Raw genomic sequence first — 20,609 nt, forward strand, 5'->3', positions numbered from 1 at the left:
AGATCTACAGCCGTGGTTCCCAACGTGGAGCACACGCACCACAAGGGGGCAATTTGATTTTTAAGCGGGGCAATTCGAGAATGACTTAACAGTTTTTTTTATTTTGTTGCATTTCTTATGGTTCTACTTATCTTGAGGTGAGTTCAAATTGAATTTTAAATTTGTTAGGTACCTAAATTGTATAGTAATTAAAATGACCAAAGTGTTACAGAAAAAGCTTCCGTTAAAATTATTTTATATTTGTGCATTTCAGTTCCCTTCTTTTATGTTTTGAAGCTTTATTTGCTATTTTTCATATTCTTTTTATTATTAACAATTTCTTGGTGATTTCTTCCTCAGTACTTCAACTGTCCTTTTGTTCTTTTATGTATCTCTTTCATGGATGTCATGTTCTTTGGAAGCTTGTTTAGACCAAGTTAATGGCCTTTTAGACTTCCTCCATGTGAATAGGAGTTCACTTTTTGAATAATAAGAATTGTATGTCGGGGGGGGGGCATCAGGATTTTAGAGATGCTTAGGTTAGGCATGGCCAAAAAAAGGTTGGGAACCACTGATCTACATCAAGAACAGTGGGGACAAGGGAGCCATTAGGATCTCCTGAGGCAGTCACCTCACCCCGGTGGGCCTTGCTTCTTGTACAACCAGCCGCCCCTGTCTTCTGAGGCATCTAGGTGGTCGCCATGACAGAACAGGGGGTCTGGCCTAGGTGGGACCCAGCAGGTCCTTCTTGTGCTAGTCAGAGATGGCAGCTCTCTCAGATCAGACCCCCTCCCACACCTCAGGGACATACAGGCAGTACAGTGGTACCTCAGGTTACATACGCTTCAGGTTACAGACTCCGCTAACCTTGGGTTAAGAACTTTGCTTCAGGATGAGAACAGAAATCGTGCTCCTCTGGTGGGAGACCCCATTAGCTAAAGTGGTGCTTCAGGTTAAGAACAGTTTCAGGTTAAGAACGGACCTCAGGAACGAATTAAGTACTTAACCTGAGGTACCACTGTAGACCCTTCCAAGTGTCCCTATTTCCCAGGGACAGTCCTGGAATTCTGGAATGTCTTGCTTTTCCTCAGGATGTCTTTAATTTTCCTCAGAGAAATGCTGGAATTGTTGGACGTCCCTATTTTCACCTGAGGAGAAATGTTGGGAGTTACGCAGCCACAGAGCCAAGGAGATAGGCAACAATAAAACCTTTTTAAGTCACCCAAAGGCAGAAACTTTTTAAAAAATGTTTCATATTTTATTTATGTATATACATGTGTGTACTGTATCTTTGTTGTTGTTTAGTCGTTTCTGACTCTTCGTGACCCCATAGACCAGAGCACGCCAGACTGTATCTGTACTGTGTCTACATCACCTCCAACTTTTGCATATATATATATATATATATATCTCCAAGTTTTTATATATAACATATATATATATGTTGGAGGTGTAGACCGCTAAATAGTCGCTTTGCTCCAAGATATCCTTGGTTGGTCTCTGTTCTTCTCCGACCGATAGAAAACCTTAGTGGTCTCTATACGGGCTCCTTGGTGAACCTCATACAGGGAAAGGAACAAATTTTATTTCTATAACAGGCCACCCAGAGTGGCTGAGGCAACTCGTTCAGATGGAGGGGGTTGTTGTTGTTAAGTATTTTCATCGGTGTGAGAGAGAGAGGCTGAGAGAAAAGTGGAAGAGCCCGACGTCTCCTGGAAGAGGACTGTGGGCTCTGGAGGTCGACCAACCAAGCGCCCCCTCTCCCCCTCCGCCCTTAAACTGGCGCCCTCGCACGCCACGCTTCCCAACCGCCCTCAGCCCGCCGCTGGGGAGTCGGCGGCGGCCTCCTGGCCACGCCCCTTCCCTGCCGCTCACCGCGGCTCTGCCCACTCAGCACCTCGCTCCCTTTTCCTTTCTCCTGCGCTTACCCAGCCTCCTCCTCCTCCTCCTCCTCCCCTCAGCCTCCCTTTCCCTTTAAAACTCGTGCTTCCCCTGCCCCCGCCCTGCGGCCGCGCGCGCAGGCGCGTTCTCTCTCTCATTCCCCTCCCGCTCCCACCTCTCCACTCGCTCCCGGCTCCTCAGCGACTTCGCCTCAGCTCCGTCATTCTGCGAAGCCAGCAACCCAAAGCGCGCCTCCTGTTCTTCCCCCTCCTCGCTTCGAACTCCAGGCTTAATTGGCCCAGTCGGGAGCGCGCGCGTGGGCGCGCGGCGGCTGGTTTACTTTTCTTCAGGCGGCGGCGGCGGTGGAGGAAGCAGCAGCAGCTGGAGAAGTCACCGCCGAGGGAGGGTGGAAGGAGGAGGAGGAGGAGGAGGAGGAGGAAGAAGAGTGTCGGGCGCGCATGTCTCGCTGACCGGCGCTGAAGAGGAACTCGCCCACCCCCTTCACCTCCCGACCCCCCCCAACCCAGCCCAACCCTGCTGGGCGCCCCCTCCTCGCGACGAGGATTTGACACGCCGAAGCTGGAGAGCGAGAGACCCGCGCCTGCCCTTCCTCCCACAGGTAAAAGCGCTTCTCTTCGTCCACACGCTCCCCAGCCCCCCCTTCCCCACTCCTCAAAGTGCCCCCCCTCAAACACAGCTGCTGCCCCCCCTTCACTACGAAGCCCTGCTCTCGCCTCCCCCCCCCCCCCGCGCGCTGCCCACCATGATGCTTTATTGCCCAGGAGGCAGGACACCCTCCTTAAACCAGCCACCCCCCACTGGTTTCATTGGGTGGGGGTGGTTCCATCCAGGATGCTCCCCAGGTTCCAGTTAACCCCCCCCTCCAATCCTTTCTGTTTAGCCCATGTTTCAATGCTGGCAAAATAAGTACTTGCGCTAAGGAGTCCTCCCCCCCTCACCTCCCTTGTTCCTTTTTTTTTGCCCAGTTCTAGGGCAAATATTTCTCCTCTTCACCATCCCCCCTCTGCTCCTTGTGCTGAATTCTTCACCATCCATTCCTCTGCTTGCCAGGCTGCCCCCCCCCCTTCAGTAGATTCAGAGAGTTGGAAGGGACCCCAAGGGTCTTCTAGTCCAACCCCCTGCAATGCAGGAATCTCTGCTAAAGCAACCATGATAGATGACCATCCGGCCTCTCCTTATAAAACCTCATGACCATCCTGTTAATGCCCTCTCACCACCTTTCTTAGTTGGGAAGGGGAAAAGGTGGGTCTTGAACCCCCGATCCTTCTGGGCTCAGTGAGGTGTTGATTCTGACCCACAATAGTGGCTTTGTGTGTTTCAGTGCTGTATGTTGAGGCACCTGGACCAAATGGCTTCTGTTCCTTGGAGATACACTTATATGGCAGACACTCCTTTCCTTTTCTCATGCAGCACATCTCCTGTTTTAGGACCTCCTACCTCACCACAACAAAAATACTGCTGTTGCCTGTTCAACTTCCTGTGGCAGACACCCCCTCTAAACTAGTTTTTGTTACAGCATCCCTGACCCACCCAAGCAATAGTTTCCACATTCTGCTTTTATCATAGCTGTGTCGTGTCTAGTTCTAAAACAGGGCATGTCCACTAATATATGACCCTTTCCACAGCCTTTTAGTCACTGGCCCTGATACTCTGCAGTAGGCAAACCCTCTGCACAGTGTCCTTCCAAAAGTTCTTAATCCTCTCAATAAGTCCTTTGTCCTCCTAGCTGCTCATAGTTTCTCAAAATATAGGCTGTCAGAAATGCTGTTTGGGTGCTTTATTGTGCTCATCACTAACCTGACCTCATCAACTAAAGTTTTGTCCTCTGAAAGATCCGCTTTATAAAAGAAATGGTACCACTCTCAGGTTTAGCTACACACACACCTTTTCCCAATATAACAAATATTCTCTACAATAATTCCATCACTCTTGAGCCAAAGCTCTCGTTAGGATAACTATGGCAAGGACTTCCTCAGATGTGACCAACTTTCTATATGATTATCACTTATAGGAAATTATATGACTCTGTGTGTGTTTGTGTGCGCACATGTGTGTGTCATCTAAGGTGATGGATAGACTGTTTTATCACATGGAACTCTCATGTCATGCTAATGAAGGAAACATTGCATATTTGTAATGGCTAATAGCCACGTGTGTGGATTCTTACACCCAAGTGGTTCTGTATTGGAAATTCATCATGTAGAACTCAGTGTTTGTTCCCACTTCCTGAGAAAATCCTCCATATAATATACCACAGCTATCAAGTGTCCTGTCATAACTCAGTCATTACTGTCCTTTCTCTGTCTTCTGTGCTCTTGGTGTGCTGCTTTTCATCATCACCAGTAATACCCCAGTAACTTCTTCATTGCACCATACTACTGACTCAGCCAGATATATTTCTCTTCCTTAAAACAAAAGGCCATCCCCTTGAGATTTTTGCATTGTTCCCATCATTCTCCCTATTCTTGTTGCTTAGCCTTCTATTTTCATTGTTAAAATAAATGGAGCCACCAGACCTATTCTTGAATCCAGTTTCTCCCAGGTTGCTCTGCTATTGCTGGTGTCGCTGTCCCATTAGCATTTACCTTCTTTGTCCTAATTGCCCCTATTCCATATGCACAAAGTAAATTATCTTTTTCCTTCCAGTTAGCGAGAGAAATGCTTTATTGAGAAGTAAAGCACCAATTGCTCTCCTTCATTATTACGGTCTTAAGTTCTCCAAAAGAGGAGGTGGTCAAGCAACTTCCCCCTTTCCTGCCCCTCACTCAAAACATGTAGAGAGAACAAGTCTGTAGGCTTTTGTATGATTAGCAGCATCTTCTTTGTAGCAAAGAAATATCTCATACCTCCCACCCACTCCTTTTTCTGAAATGTCTCCAATATGTATCCCAGGCCTGCCTCAAGCCTCTCTTTTTGGTTGGAAAAAACCACACCGTCTCCTTCCTTCCATCCATCGTCCACTCTCTGTGTTCCCCCTATTTCATTTTGCTACATTTCATGTCATCCTGCCTTTCACCACCCTGGTTTTCTCTTGTTTCTGCCTTTCCAAGAAAGTGCCTGAGAAGGAGAGGATGTCACATTTTAAAAGTGTCCATTTCGACCTCTTGACATTTCCACTACTGCATAATTATGTCTATGACATGTGGCTCCCCACCCCCTCTGGGGAAATAGAAAAATAAGTGACTTGTATGTATCTATTCTGTGTGTCTGTGTCTGTATCAGTCCAGAGCAGCTGCTTCAGTCTCTTTCTCCCCCTTCGCCCCCTGCCATACATTACAAACCTTGGCCTAGTTGGTTATAAACCATATTCCCCTGTTCTCCTACTCTCCCCTCCCCAATGTTTTGATCATTTCACCCTGATTGGCTTCTAATGAAGATGAAGTGAGGTAATGCTTGCTGCTGCTTTTCACGAACCCAGCAGAAATGTTCAATTCATCTTCGCTTATATGAAATTAAAGGCTGCTGTAGAAGACATCATCGGTGTCTTTCCTTGCCATTTGAATCCCAGTTTCTAAGGTTCTGTTTATTCTTCCTTGAGTTGAGTGAGGGATAAGGTAGAAAGGGAGAGGACTTGAAGCCCCAGTTCTGTGCATTTTTATGTAAGTTCGTAGACAGCCCAGATACTTTCATACTCATGTTTCTCCTTCATTATCTTGTAGTCTTGGAAAGACTTTAACCTCTCTGACCCTTGTGCATCCCTATGTGTTTCTCTTACCAGACGCTTAAAAGCCTTTCTCTGGATGTGGAGTAATTTAATAGAAAAGGGATTTAGGCAGTGTCTCTCCCCCCCCCCCCCCAGTTTTTTATGTTTATTGCACTATGACACAACCTTGAGGCTACTTGATTGTGTGTGGTATTAATAACGGCAATAAAATACTTTCCTACAGTGTCACTCTCCCCTGTTGATTTTCAGATCATTTGTTGTTTTGTTTATTTTCTTTTCTTTTGACCACATGCAAAAGGTTAAACTTCACAGGCTAAATATGTTTTTATCTCAGTTATATTTAGCTTTAAGCTCCTTCAAATAAAATATAACTTGACGTGTAGTTTAAATGTTTGCAGTATATAGCATGGAAGTGTGTTTGTGTGTGTGTGTGTGTGTGTGTGTGTGAGAGAGAGAGAGAGAGAGAGAGACATCTCATGACAGATTAAAACATTTATTTTCTGTTGTAAAAACTGGCATTACTTGTTAAAGTAATGATATGTTATGGACTGCTGCTGTTATGCATTTATCTGATGAATGGTAACCTAAACTTCTGAAATACAATATAGTTCTTTTTCAACAGCAGTAATATTTGTAGTACAATTGTTAGGGCAAATGTGTGCTTGGAATTCACTAAAAGGGTTACTGATGTTTTTCTGGTAAGTCACTCCGAAGTATGTGCATGTTGTGCCATCATTCCTTTCAAAACGTGTTATGTAAAAAAGATCAATAGTTTTTAGGAAAGAATAGCTAAAATAGGAAGGCAACTCTGTAACCTTTCCTCAGATTTTTTTTAAAAAATATTTTCTAGGGCTGTCACTTGATTGATACAGTCTTAACAGACTGATATAAATTTGTATATGAGAAAATAGTTGTAAAGGAAGAAAAGCCATAATTTGAAGCACACAGAATAAGCTGTTGCTTTCTCACACAGAGAGAATAACTCTTTTCAAGTGTTTCTTGAAACATTATATTAAAAATTATATTTAAAATCTGCCTCATTCATCTGGTGTGCCTTTGCAGTGGATCAAAATGTTTTTAATTTAATTGATTGACTAAGTGTAGCCCAAATATTTCCTTTATTTAAAAAATAAAAATAAAACAAAGATTCAACTGATTCCTGTAACCCAAATCCTGTAACATTTTTGACATAAAAATGCTAGTCTTATGCTACTTTTTAATCAATGGTTGTAAAAAAAATATGTTGCTTGATCTGGTCATTTTTGCTTAATGTCTTAAATCCTAAGCTAATTTTGCTTGCAAGTAAGGGCTTGTACAGATGAAGCAGCTCAGTAGAAATTACTCACTTACTGACTTCCAAGTACTATTGGTGCCCACATCATGGCAAAATCAAAAGACATCATAATCCAACAAGGAGCGGGGATTGCAGTGTATGTGTTTTTAGAAAAATACTGTAATCTAAATTGCTCCCCCTGCCTCCCTGGGCAGTATTTTATATTTGTGGCAAATATTGCAGGATGTTTACAAATTGCCTATTGTTGTTTCCCACCATGAGTAAGAGGGGCAGTGAAAGAAGTGTACTGTCTTGCTGTGGGAGAGGAGACGATGCTAGATTTTTCTTGCTTGACCCATATCCATCATGGCTGGCAATAGCTTGCTGTGGCCTGGTTCCAAAAATTAATTTCCTCATCTTATATAGGGTATTTTTATCCTGTCTTTCAATCTCACAAAAGCTTCCCAAGGTGGCTTTCCAATTAAAACATAAGCCTCAAAGAAAGAAAATGGCAGAATCTGCCTAAAATCGGATTAAAATTAACAATGATAAAACTATAGAGTAGTAAAATTCTATAATACTTGTAAGAGGAAACATTACAATTCACTTAGTTAGGCACTGTTTCCATACACATTGCAAGAAGCTCTTGTAGATTACTGATTTTTTAAAAAAAAATAACGATGTCCTTCTGATTTTATATGAAGGTTGCAAATTTCACTGTTTTAACCAAAGTGGAAGAGCAGTTGGTGGTACTGTTGATTCAGACTCTTCTTGGTGAAAAGGATTTTCTGTATCTGCTTCCACCTGGTTTCTAACCAGGTTATGGGAATAAGACCCACTTTACTGTTCTTGTAAACTCTTTTGCTTTGAGGAAAAGTTAAGAGGCATGTTCCTGTTTACTCTTAAGAACTTTCTGATAAAGCAATCATACCCTTCTGGTTTAGCCTCAGGTGCTGGGCGCTGGAGTCAATACATTGCAGTTGCTCTGTTATTTCCCAAGTACATTTCAGAGGCTGGCACTGGGAGATTACTATTTTACTGTATGCAGAGTTATTCAGATCCTTGTTGCTACAGAGTTCCACATTCACGTGTACCTTACGATGTAATTAACTGTCAGGGAACTGCCATCAGTGCCGGAGGGAGAGAGCAAAAACCAGATGGATTATAGAGAGCCTCCAGGGATTGGGACCTCTTCCGGGGAAGAGGATAAACGCAGGTCCAGTGGAGAGGAGGCGCAGACGTCGGAAATGGCGAGGCGGTCCCAGGACTCCTTGCCTGGGAGAAGCGAGGAGGGAAGGGGTCCTCCGCTGCCCACGCCCTCTCTGTGCAGAAGGCATTCGCGCAGAGAGGGAAGACGCAGACTGGGCGTAAAGGAGCTTCTTTGTTGGAGGAAGTTCAAGAAACGCCCACTCACGGATTCTGCCAGCGATTGAGTCAGCCACGGGTGAGTGGGGCTCTGGACAGATAAAGTTTACTTTGGCAGCCAGGCGAGGTATTTGCAGCCAGCCAGGGAGATATTTGCCTTCTTGCTCACGAGCAACCCCTTGGAACCGTAACATTAATGGTCCTCTCTACCAGTTTTTGGAGGGACCAGAAAGGGGCTTAAATTCAACAAAGTCCGTCAGATAGGATAGACTGCACATTATTCCCATGATTCCCCAACCAATACAGCTTTTTACATCTATGTACGACATGATCTCATTATTAGTCCAAGGAAAGAGTTTTGGGGTTGCCTTACTAAAAGCTCTTGCAGTTGCGTGTAAGACAGGCAATTTTGGAAATGCCACAATTTTGTAAGACGTCAAGATGGCCAAAACTTTTGTATCATGACATGCATTTTTTGACACTTGCTCTTGGACTATTGGGTTTAAAGATAAAATAAAAACCAAATGTGTCCACCCCACCTCCCATTCAAATCAGAACCACAGGTGAGACTTAAGCTTTTCCTCCCCTACAGTGTTATTAGATATATCACCCCTGTGTGGCAAATTGCAATAGTCAAACTCCCCCAGGTCTACAGGGGCGTCCAGAGCTAAGTCTTGTCCTTGTTGGATGAATTTTAGTTGTTCAGGCATGAGAATGTTATGTACAATATTATTAGACACGTACAGCCTGCCACCTGCATGCTTGACCTTTGCTTCTCTTGGCTCAGTGATGGAATGACTGTCTGGAACCAGGAGCTGGAAAATTCTCCTTATGAGACTGAGTTGCCCTTAAGGAGGCAGTTGTGAGGCAGAAAAAAAATATTCCTGGACCTGGAAGGTTGTAATCGGTGTTAGAAACTGAGATATGAAATCTAGGAGCTAAATGGCACCTTAAACATACCGTATTTTTCGCCCTATAGGACGCACTTTTCCCCCTCCAAAAATGAAGGGGAAATGTGTGTGCGTCCTATGGGGTGAGTGCAGGCTTTCGCTGAAGCCTGGAGAGCGAGAGGCATCGGTGCGCACCGACCCCTCTCGCTCTACAGGCTTCAGGAAGCTATCCACAAGCCTTGCGAGCCCGGGGGAGTTCCCGCGGGCTCGCAAGGCTTGCGGGCAGCAGCCTGCAGCCCAGAGCATGGGGCGCCCTCCGGAGGACGCCCCATGCTTCGGGAAGGTGTCAGCAAGCCTCCCGCGCCCGGCGGGAGGTCCTGCGGGGTGCGCGAGGCTTGGGGCGGCAGCCTGCATCCCGAAGCATGGGGTGCCCTCTGGAGGACGCCCTGTGCTTCGGGAAGGTGTCCGCAAGCCTCCCGCGCCCGGCGGGAGGTCTCTTGGGACGGCAGCCTGCATCCCGAAGCACGGGGTGCCCTCCGGAGGACGCCCCGTGCTTGTGGAAGGTGTCTGCAAGCCTCCCGCGCCCAGCGGGAGGTCCCGCCAGGCGTGCGAGGCTTGGGGCGGCAGCCTGTTCTTGGGGTCGGGGGAAGCTCGGGCTTCCCCCGCGCCTGGGGGGGAAATAAATTTTCTTTTCTTTATTTCCCCCCCAAAAAAACTAGGTGCGTCCTATGGGGCAAAAAATACGGTAGGTTATGGGCACAACAACGGAATGTCTAGGCACCTCTTTTATAACAAGAATACAAAGCTGAAAATGAATGAACTTTAGGTTCATTTTTCACAAGGTCTAGTCCTTCTCCTGCCCACCGTCCTAATATTCTTAAGAGGGTCTCTTCTCCAGTCTTCAGAGAGTAGCTAGACGTGAGGTGGCAGAAAAAAGGTCCTCCGTTTCTTCCACTCTGCAGTTTTAATCTGAAATCTTAGGCGCAGTACTGTGCCCAGAGCTCAGAAACTGCTTGTGCTAATGAAATCCCGTTGCAAAATGTGCCTAGAACAATGGGAGTTTCGAACGCTGGTTGTAATAACTACCAGCTTGCTAAATTTCTTTTCCAAGGAAACAGTTTAAGAGCCAGGGAGATGGTGCAATTCCATTATCACTTGGAAGAGACTAACTATTTGAATCCATTTTGTTGAGTTTTAGACCCAATTTTGGCTTTGAAAGCACTTTGGCCATCCTGATACATTATCTGTGCTGGGGAAGAGACAGGATGAATGCAGCTCTTTTACTCATCTGCATCTCTTAGCAGCTTTTAATACCATCATAGTATCTTTCCAGTAGGCTGTCTTGGGTTGTATCATCTTTTTCTTTCCTGAGGATTTTTAATCTAGATTTCGGCTGGGTTTTTTCCTTGTTGACATTTTTATCTTCATGATGCTTTATTTTGAAGTTTTTGTAAGTTGCCCTGTTAAATTTTACTGATGGGTAGAATAGTTCTGTTAATAGATAAAAATAAATCCAGCCAAATGAAAATAAAGCTGAGTCAAAAATAGATCTATCCACTGTTCTACCCTGCCTTCCTATAAAATTAGAATTGGTGTTGCTCAGTCTTAAAGTAGTCCAACTTGTACCCTGCTGTGCAGTTTGAGATTCTTGGCTTTTATATATTGCTATATTAATGTCCCTTGTAGATTACAGATCTAACCAAAGTTTAAACATACTGTATTAACTATGTTTCAGTAATAACGTTAAGAATATGTTTAAATGCAATGATCTGACTTTAACTTTAGTTGGATTGTGCACAGGAAGTTTTTTAAAATACTGTACAAGATTGTTGTAACTAATGCCGGTTGATCCTAAGCATATTTATTCAGAAGTACTATTGTGTCCAGTAGGAGAAAGTGTACATAAAATTGTAATCTCAGTGTTATTTAAAGGTACTGTAGGGCTTCCATCCAAATTTAAGTGAATCCAAATCTTTACATTTTTAGGCCTTTATTTTAGGTGCCAGCTTCTTGCTGTTTGCAGCTGTGAGTTTAAGGCAGACGTGTGAGAGATATTAAAACACTAGGTTTTACATCTAGAGTACTGTACTAGGTTGAAGATTATTGATTAAGTGAGGCTGCCTTCTAATTTCAGATGCATGTTACATGTACACACTCAGAATCATACATTTTATTACTTAGGATATTCTGAGGACTATCTCCTAAAAATAAAATAAAAACAAATTGAAAAGAGTCTTCACCATAGAAGAAGTTGAGGAAAGAGTCTGGAGATTAGCATAGGTGTTGGCTTGTGTTTGGTATTAAATTAGATCAAATCTTTTTGCTCTTATTTGAGGAAAGAGAATCCCTGTACATGTTATCCCAAAGAATGGAAAATAGTCTATATGATTAAGGAAATAGATTAGGGTTGCTATATTTCAGAAAGTGATGGACGAAAAAGTTGTCAACCCTAAAATAGATAAGGTGATTATTATGAGTTACCGTACTTGCTAAAACAATAACTCTGTAGTGTTACTTCAGGCTTCTAATTTATACATTTAGCATTAGCTCTCCTTCGCTACCCTTCTTTTCACAATAGTTGCTTATCTTATCTGATTTTTTTTGTTTTTTCATCTAACACAAGTGAAGACATATAAGGATAAAAGTGGAATGCATATAAATGAAGTATTTTTCACATTGTGACATTGGAACAAAAATCCCAAGATTATTATGGAAGTGTTTTGGTCACTTTAAAAAGCAGCATCACAAAGCAGTATATGAACAAGAGCAAGGCAAGATGATCCTTTACAAACCCTGGCCTCAAAATGTAAATATCAAGACCAACACTTCAAATTATGACCAGAAGTTTAATGTGGCTGGTGCAGTTGGTTTAAAATTGGTATTAGGAGAAAGATAGAATCTTTTTTATGTATGCTACGACAGCAGCAAGAATACTCATTGGAAGACACAAGACCTACCCACTCTGGAAGAATGGCAGATGAAAGTGATGGACTATATGACACTGGCTGAGATGACTGGCAGAATCCACGACCAGGGGAAGGAGACGGCGGAAGAAGAATGGAAGAAATTTAAAATCTATCTTAAGGACTATTATAAACTTGATGAATGTTAGAATGTCGAGGTTTTGAGAAAGAAAGGGTTACAGCGATATAAGATTAGACTGAAGGAAAGATTAAGAAGACATATGTTTGACAGAACTATTTAGAAGTTGCTGGAAAATTTTGGACATTGGGATGCAGAAAGGGGAGGTATGGGGGAGTCCGAGAAAGAAGGTTTATGAAAAAAAAGGTTATGAAACTATACGTGTTTGTATGTCTTTTTATATGTTTGTATTGTTTTAAAAATTTTGTAAAACCAATAAAAATTTATATATAAAAAAAAAAAAAAATTGGTATTAGGTTCTCAAATTTCCTTGCTTTCCACCATGTCCTTGCTTCCCAGCATCTGGATCATCTTAAGAGGCAACCAACCCCATGTGCATTGTAGGTTTGCTTGGAGATAACTAGTATGTGGATAACTTAGATCAATGTGTGACTCCCACTTATAGGGTTGCAGCCAGCATACATGCTGGACTTGCTGCCTGTGTCTCACCAGACAATTACAAGTTTACAACAGATTTGCTAACCTGGTATGTTCCATAGGTTTTGAATGATAATTCCATTGCCTGCCCATGATGGATGGGAGTTGTCCAACACACCTGGAGGTTGCCAGGTTGGAAAAAGCCGGTCTTGGAGTACCCCAGACTTCCCAACCCACAGATTCTTTGTCTTCCCAAGATGAATTTCAGCTTCGGCTACCCAGATACATTTCCTAAAAATTCTGTTGCCTCCCTTGGATTCTTAGGTTGAAAAGAAGTGATGCAGCTGTATGTCATCTGCATGATAGTGATGCCACAGTCCAAACCTCTGGATGCTTTCCCTCTCCCAATGGCTTCATAATTTGTTTGGATGAGTGATAACCAAAGCTATGATTTTATTTATATTGCTTGTTTGTTTTCCATTTAGAATCTAAGATGTCCACTGAAGGGCAAAGAGTTGACGATAGTCCAAGCACTAGTGGAGGCAGCTCTGATGGAGATCAGCGGGAAGGTGTTCAACAAGATCAAGAAAGAGAACAGGTTCAGCCCAAGAAAAAGGAGGGCAAAATATCTAGCAAAACAGCTGCTAAACTTTCAACTAGTGCTAAAAGGTACTTGCTCTCTGTGGACTTTTTCTCTACCTTTCCTGTTAATTAACATCATTAGTAGGCATCTATTCACCTGCTGACTATTTTATTACTCCACAGGGTTGTATGTTTGTGTTAGCCTTAGTATGATCACTGGTTGGTTGACTCACTGGTTCTTAATCCAAATGACTATAATAATAGTTTATGTAAATGCACTGACATTCCTATATTGCTATTAAAATTGAGGCAGTTTTGTACCTTTATACATAGATATGCACACTTGCGTTTATGGGATTGACTAGTTTTCAGATTTGTTGGCATACGTCAAGGTTAATTAGCTAAAAACATTTTGGACATTTCAGCAATTCAGTGTGATAGAATGCTATAGTAATACTTACTGCTGTAAAATATGATGTTTTCCTTTGCCTGCTTGGTTAGGTAAAATGTCAGTATGACTGAAAATGCATTTTCATTTCATAGTGTTAAACAGCAGACTTTCTTAGTACTTTTGGCTTTCTCGTTCCCAAGAGAGAAGGTAGATTTGGAGAACAGCTAGTTAAGAGATCTTAGGCTGTTGCATCAGTCACTTCATGAGAACGATTGGTGTGCTTAGACTCTGCACAGATGGAGCCTGCATTAATAGTTTCCCCGAAAGCGCATGGCAGCATAAGCCTGAACAGAAGAATTCAAATTCTATTTCTGGAGAACTCAAACCAGTCATGGATTTAAAAACCAAAAACCCTATCTAAAGTATAGTCCTACAGACATGAAAAACTCAGGGCAACTGATTGCTTTGGCATCTTACAGTGTGACTGGTTAAATATGTAATTAATTGTTAAGTGTACCAGCTGCATGGTGACATTACTGCTTGCTTTTCTATTGCTCCATGTTACTGAGTCGTTCTTCGTTCTGGCAACACCAGTTTTGTCTAAAACATTGTTAGCGTTTCCTCTGATCAGTGTAGCTACTCCATCATGCACATGAAACACTGCATGAGTAACTACTACTTGGTTCACTTCGTTGTGTGCAAAATATTCCTCAAAACTCTGTGTATGGCAACCACTGAATAGAATATATGCAAATGCACATTAAGATTCCTGTGGATTTCTCAGTTGATAGTTTTATATGCCCTTTAAATAATGCTCATTCTCAGTCCTCTTAAATTTTCAGGTTGTTTTAAGGCAACAACGTATGCTTTTAATGCTTGATCCATAACTAGCCAGAAATGGTCGCAGGGAGAGCAAATGACTTGTTTCTTAAAAGGAAACAACATTTAAAACAATGGGCCAAATGACATTCATAGTGTATTCCTATTGTTGATAGTGTTTCTTACTGTATTCTCATGGTAATGCTTGTTTATATCGTTGTAAACTGACTGGTATGGATTAGGCCTATAATTTGTTTATTAAATAATGTCTATTTTGCTCTTGTTGAGGTCTGAGGAATCCTTCGCCAGGGTAGCTTTTCAAACACAAATATATAAGCCAGAAAAAGGGGGGTGGGGGAAGCAACAGTGTAAATAGCAGATAAAGGTAGCATAAAGCATTGAACAGTTCACAACTCCATAGTGCCCTACACAGCAGTTTTTGCAAGTCTGGTCGAGGTGTCCAATGCAGCACCTTCCTATATTTTATGGGATTATTTCAGTTTATGTGCCCTGATGATGTGAACAAGACACTTGCAATGATGTGACCAGCTTCTTACTCAATTGACCTCTGTTCATCCTGGCTGGGTCCAGGGTGTTGTGAACACATCTCAACTTAATGGAGTGGTGCTTGCTGCTCTTAAACAAATACCGGTAACCTCAAAGCTTGATTATTACAGTACATTCTATATGGGGCTGCCCTTTGTGCCTGGTCCAGAAGCTCCAACTGCTGCAAAATGCTGCAGCTAGACCATTGATTTACAAAGATCTTAACGATATGAGTCTAGGGTATCTTAAGGATCACTTGATCCCTTATAAAAAGGTGAAAGACCCCTGGACAGTTAAGTCCAGTCAAAGGCAACTATGGGGTGCGGCACTCATCTCGTTTCAGGCCGAGGGTGTCGGCATTTGTCCACAGACAGCTTTCTGGGTCCTGTGGCCAGCATGACTAAACCGCTTCTGGTGCAACGGAACATGTGATGGAAACCAGAGTGCACGGAAATGCCATTTACCTTCCCGCCGGAGTGGTACCTATTTATCTACTTGCACTTTGATGTGCTTTCGAACTGCTAGGTTGGCAGGAGCTTGGACAGAGCAACGGGAACTCACTCCGTCACAGGGATTCAAACTGCCAACCTTCCAATTGGAAAGCTGATCCCTTATATCCCAGCCCAAACACAGAGATCCTGGGTGGAGTCTCTTTGTTGGTCTCCTGTGGCTCAGGTGCATGGCCAGCAACTACTAGAAGACATGTGTTCAGTGTAATGCGCCCCAAACTGCAGCACTTTCTCAGCTGAGATAAGGCAGGCACTCTCCTTGCTGAACCTCAGACCCATGATTAAAACTTTCTGTCCCAACAGGCATTTAAAGTACTGTTCAGGTTTGTGATACATTTTTATTGTCTCATTTTCTGAGACAATAAAATGTCTTAAATAGATAAATAGTACTGTGCATAATATATGAGCTAGCTCAGTTGGTAGAGCAGGGTCGTGGGTTTGAGCCCCACTTTGAGCAAAAGATTCCTGCATTGGAGAGGTTGGACTAAATGACCATTGTGGTTCCTTCCAACTCTACAGTTCCGTGGTTCTATTTTAAGTGTATAGTACTACATACACAGGGACGCGGGTGGCGCTGTGGGTTAACCCACAGAGCCTAGGGCTTGCTGATCAGAAGGTTGGCGGTTCGAATCCCCACGACGGGGTGAGCTCTCGTTGCTCTGTCCCTGCTCCTGCCAACCTAGCAGTTCGAAAGCACATCAAAATGCAAGTAAATAGGTACAGCTCTGGCAGGAAGGTAAACGGCGTTTCCGTGCGCTGCTCTGGTTTTGCCAGAAGCGGCTTAGTCATGCTGGCCACATGACCCGGAAGCTGTACACTGGCTCCCTCGGCCAATAAAGCGAGATGAGCGCCGCAACCCCAGTCGGCCATGACTGGACCTAATGGTCAGGGGTCCCTTTACCTTTACTACATACACTTGTGAGTAAGTCCTATTGAACTCTGTAGGCTTTTTGAATAAGCAAGCATAATTTGTATCTTAAGTCTTTTTAACCAGGTTAAGTTGGCATAGCCTACTGAAAAGAAGAAATGTTTTCTTTAAAAGTTTTGTTTTGCATAACAAAACACCTTCATTTAGTGGCAATTACTGCTAACAGCATGACAGTTTGTAAAAGGCTTGGAAGTTACATGGCCTTATTGCTTATGGTTTCACAGACAGATTTTTCCCTGCCTCTTCGATTTCTCATCAAAAAGGTTTTGCAGATTTTTGAAGCCCCACAAACACACGGAAAACCTGTTTGGCAAGAGAAATATAACACAACAGAAGAGGTGGAATCAGTGTGTGCACCTACAAGAAACTGTGCTTTTGTCATACAATATCTGAACAATTATATTTCATCTAAATTTATAATGTAATGTTTTTCTTTTTAAACGACTGTATATGTGGAGATACACTTTTGTCTGTAATGGTCGCAGTAATGGTCATATCTTTATGAAAATGTTGGCATACCTATGTTAACTACAGCAAATATTTCATTCTAAATATAGTTTTAATAATAATCTTGTAGATTGAGGAGTTAACTGAGCCAGAAGAGAAGATGAAACAGCTGGTAGTTATGTTAAGCTTTGTTCAAGATGCACTAGTTTATGCCCCAAACAGATAGCACTTGAAAGCAAAAGCAATTTCTAAACTAATTACTATTACCTGTACCTCAGATACAGACTATTTTCAAATGAAAAAAGAAGGCATTCTTTAAAAATCCATGCACTCGTGTTAAGTTAAAGTACAGAGTTTTAAGTATAAATGTGTTTTTAAGATTAAGGGTAGCAGAATTTTAAATGATGGTTATCAATTACTTTTGACTTGAATATAATTGTACCAACAGTCCACTAATGTTGGCTTATCCACTTAGCCCATATGGTTGATCTTGTATTCCTATTTTGTGCCCTAGCTACTGGAGGTTTGTTATATGTACATTTTCAGGTTATGACTGTTTATAACTCTACCAACCAAAGAGCACAGACATTGCATTGTATTATATGTAGAGATGATATTATGCCAAGTAACTATTAGCCTTAGCTTCTGAAAAGTTACTGGCACTTAAAAGCCCAATCCGCTGTTTTTGAAAAGGCCTTACTTCCAAATAAGTTTGCAAAAGATTTCATCCAGAACCTTCAAATAGATGATCTTGCTTAATATCCTTGTGGTATGTTGAGAAACGGCTAAATATAAATGCCTTGTTTCTAAACAGATACCAGTCTGCAATGCTTTGGATTTTATTTATTTTTTTGTAAAAAGGCAGAGTATATATGCTAAGCATGAATGAAGAATTGTGCCCTGCATACCGAAAGTGTTGTGTTTGTAGCCAGATTCAATAATGATTCTATTTAGTTGCAAACCAGTATGTTTTGTTGTAGCACCCATGCTTGTTCATAAAATATACAAAAAATTAAATTAAAAAAAAGATGATGTGCAGCCATAACTGTATTATATAATTCTTAATATAAAACTATGAGGCTCCAACGAAGTCCTACTTGAAGTAGACTCTTTAAAATAAATGGCCATGGCTAATTTAAATCCATTGATTTCAATGGCTCTACTCTCAAGTATGAATTGGTTGCGTACAACCCTTGATTGATAAATACTAGTAGAAAATCTATCCAGTATGAAGGGAGGTGAATGGAAGGATGGTTAGAGAGAAGAGAAGGCCTTTCAAAGAGTCCTGGGGGTTTGCAGCCCAGCCCTCTGCAGGATCTCTGCTGATAGGGGCTGGGACACCAGTGTCAAAAGTTTCACCACCATTGGTGTTTCCGCAAGGGCACTGCATGGGATTTAATGACAGCTACCTTCAGATGCTGTTCGAGTAGAGGTATCTTTTAAGCTACTTCTATGAAGTGAGACTGAGTTTATTTTCCTGGTGCTAACGAATGCTCCCTGTTGCTATTCATTCACAGCATCAGGGGATGAGTTGTTTGTGTAAATTCAGTATTGAGTGATCACCACAGTTGGGATCAGCGGGACATAAGCTGACTTCCCATGGTAAGCGTGGGATTGTTGGGGTGGCAGTCTCTCTAATTTTATGTTATGCCATGTTCCCTGTCAATAGCTATTTTTTTATTTGTGCCCCCAGCATTCTCTCAGAATTTGAAATGTGCTCAATGATCCAAAAAGGTTTGGTGACCCCCAGTGTAAAGGCTATCCATTTCCCAGCAGTTGGTGACCCCAGTTGGAGTGTGCAGTAGATTCAGCCCCTTCTCAACCATGTCCTAAGTTACAAACGATTTACTTACTTTTATACAAGTTTACTATATGGCCATTTCATAGAAACTTGGATTTGCCATGGAATATACATTAAACAGGAAATTTGAAGCCACATCTACACTTCACATTTTAAGGGTACCTATAAAACATCTTAGGAATATGCCTAAAAATAATATGTTTAAAGACATGTATTTAGCTATGTTCTTGTTCCCATCTACATAGCCTATCCTGGTGTCTGTTTCTTGGTCACACTAGAGCAGAGCTTTCCAAACTATGTTGCGGCACGTTAGTTTCTCAGCTGCAGTGTGTCATGTGAGCGCTCCCCACGCTCCTCCCAGGACTAGAAAGGGGTTAATTTAACCTCCAGTTTGCTAGCAAAACTGAATTACTGTGTCGTAAAATCATGCATGTCTAAAAAGTGTGTTATCAACATGGAAAGCTCTGCACTAGCATGTGCTAGAACCTTCATGATTGAATGCAGAAGTGTAATTATAAAAGTAATTTGCAGTGATCAAGGGTTATAAATATCTACATACCCTAATTTCTAATGTTTTTTCTCTCCATTAATGGTTTAGTTTTAGTTCAGCATTGTTCTATATGGTTATGTTAAAGAGGAGAAGAAAAAAACTTGAAAGCAAGCTAGATGCCATTGTTAAATACCCTGTGGAACAGTTTAACTAGAACGAGATAGGCTTTTTAAAGTCCTTTTTTCCTTCCCCTTGTGAGATTGAGTATTAGCCAGAGAGGAAGATCTGTTTTTGTTTAAAAGACAGTTTTGTTTTTCTTGGTAACTGCAGCTGTGCTTATTTGGATGACATGTGAAAGGCAGAATTCTTGAGTTTCATTACGTTTCAAATTCTGTTGAATATTTTGAGGTCTAGTTGTAAATGGAAATATAAGAGTCCAGTAAATAACTTCAGCGGCATACACTTAAGTTTTATAGACACATTTGCACATCACACTAAACCATAGTTCATGCTTAGCTATGGTTCAACCTGAACAAACAGCATGCTAATGCATGTTGGTCAAGAGTTTCTGTTTGCTGTTCTTCTGCTCCAGGAGCAATATCCTACAAGCCTTGCCTTGCCTTGTCATCTGAAGCCAAGCTTATGGTTTGTTGCCCTCCCACCAATCCAAGCCAAGAACAAACCTTTGGATGACTTGATATGCCAAGGCTTGTCGTTTATGGTTGCCAGTGAGGGGAGACTTCTAAGCATTAGCATACTGCTCATTCATGTTAAACCATAGCTAAACATTATCTACGGTTTAATGCGACTTGTGAATCAGGGCATGCTATACAGTGGAACCTTGGGTTGCGGACGTAATCCATGATGGGGGCACGTCCGCAACGCGCAGCGATCGCATCCTGAAGCGCCGCATATGCACAGGCGCGATTTGGCGTTTCTGTACATGCACGAGCAGCAAAACCCGGAAGTAACCCATTCCAGTACTTCCGGGTTTCCCACAGTCCGCAACCTGAAAACACGTAACCTGAAACGGCCGTAACATGACGTATGACTGTATACCAAAAAGGTTTTCCTGTTCTGCTGGGTTAATTATGGGCAACTTTTCACACATACTTTGTTATTGCCAAGTCAAAATGCAAGACTTGTGGGTCTTTTTTAAAAAGAGAATATAATTTTATTAATTTGTAGTAAAATAACATGGATCAATTCCAACAAAACCTGTACAGTGTTGCATGCTTATATTAATCACATACAAAAAGAAAAGTTGAACTGGGACAATGTCAAATAACTGAATCCTTGAATGCATTCTTCACATTAACACATATCCATGTGTGGAATTCGTGGTTGCTTATCTATTATTTAGTTTAAATGTATTCAGCTAGAACAGTCTCTTGAAGAATTCAATTTCTCAGCCATATACGAAAGTGCCAGCAAAAAGTCTACCATTTATAAAAAACAGCAAGCTTTAATATTTCTCCAAAGTCATGTTTTAAAGGGTACTTTA

General features: G+C 42.1%; 1 protein-coding gene across 2 annotated transcripts in view; it reads left to right on the forward strand.

The window, feature by feature from the left end:
• Window positions 1–2,009: 2,009 nt before the first annotated feature.
• LOC308459507 (ubiquitin-conjugating enzyme E2 E2) overlaps window positions 2,010–20,609 on the forward strand; it is a 129,619-nt gene continuing 111,019 nt past the window's right edge. The window contains exons 1-2 of one of the 2 annotated variants that reach the window (XM_080975100.1): window positions 2,010–2,479; window positions 13,078–13,261. In XM_080975100.1, the coding sequence (XP_080831226.1) occupies window positions 13,086–13,261 (176 nt within the window). In that variant the 5' untranslated portion in view covers window positions 2,010–2,479; window positions 13,078–13,085. The remainder of the gene's footprint in view (window positions 2,480–13,077; window positions 13,262–20,609) is intronic. The other variant, XM_080975099.1, reaches the window with a different exon arrangement.

The sequence above is a fragment of the Podarcis pityusensis genome, assembly GCF_964106645.2.
Source record: "Podarcis pityusensis genome assembly, chromosome: 12".
Classification (NCBI taxonomy): Eukaryota; Metazoa; Chordata; class Lepidosauria; order Squamata; family Lacertidae; genus Podarcis; species Podarcis pityusensis.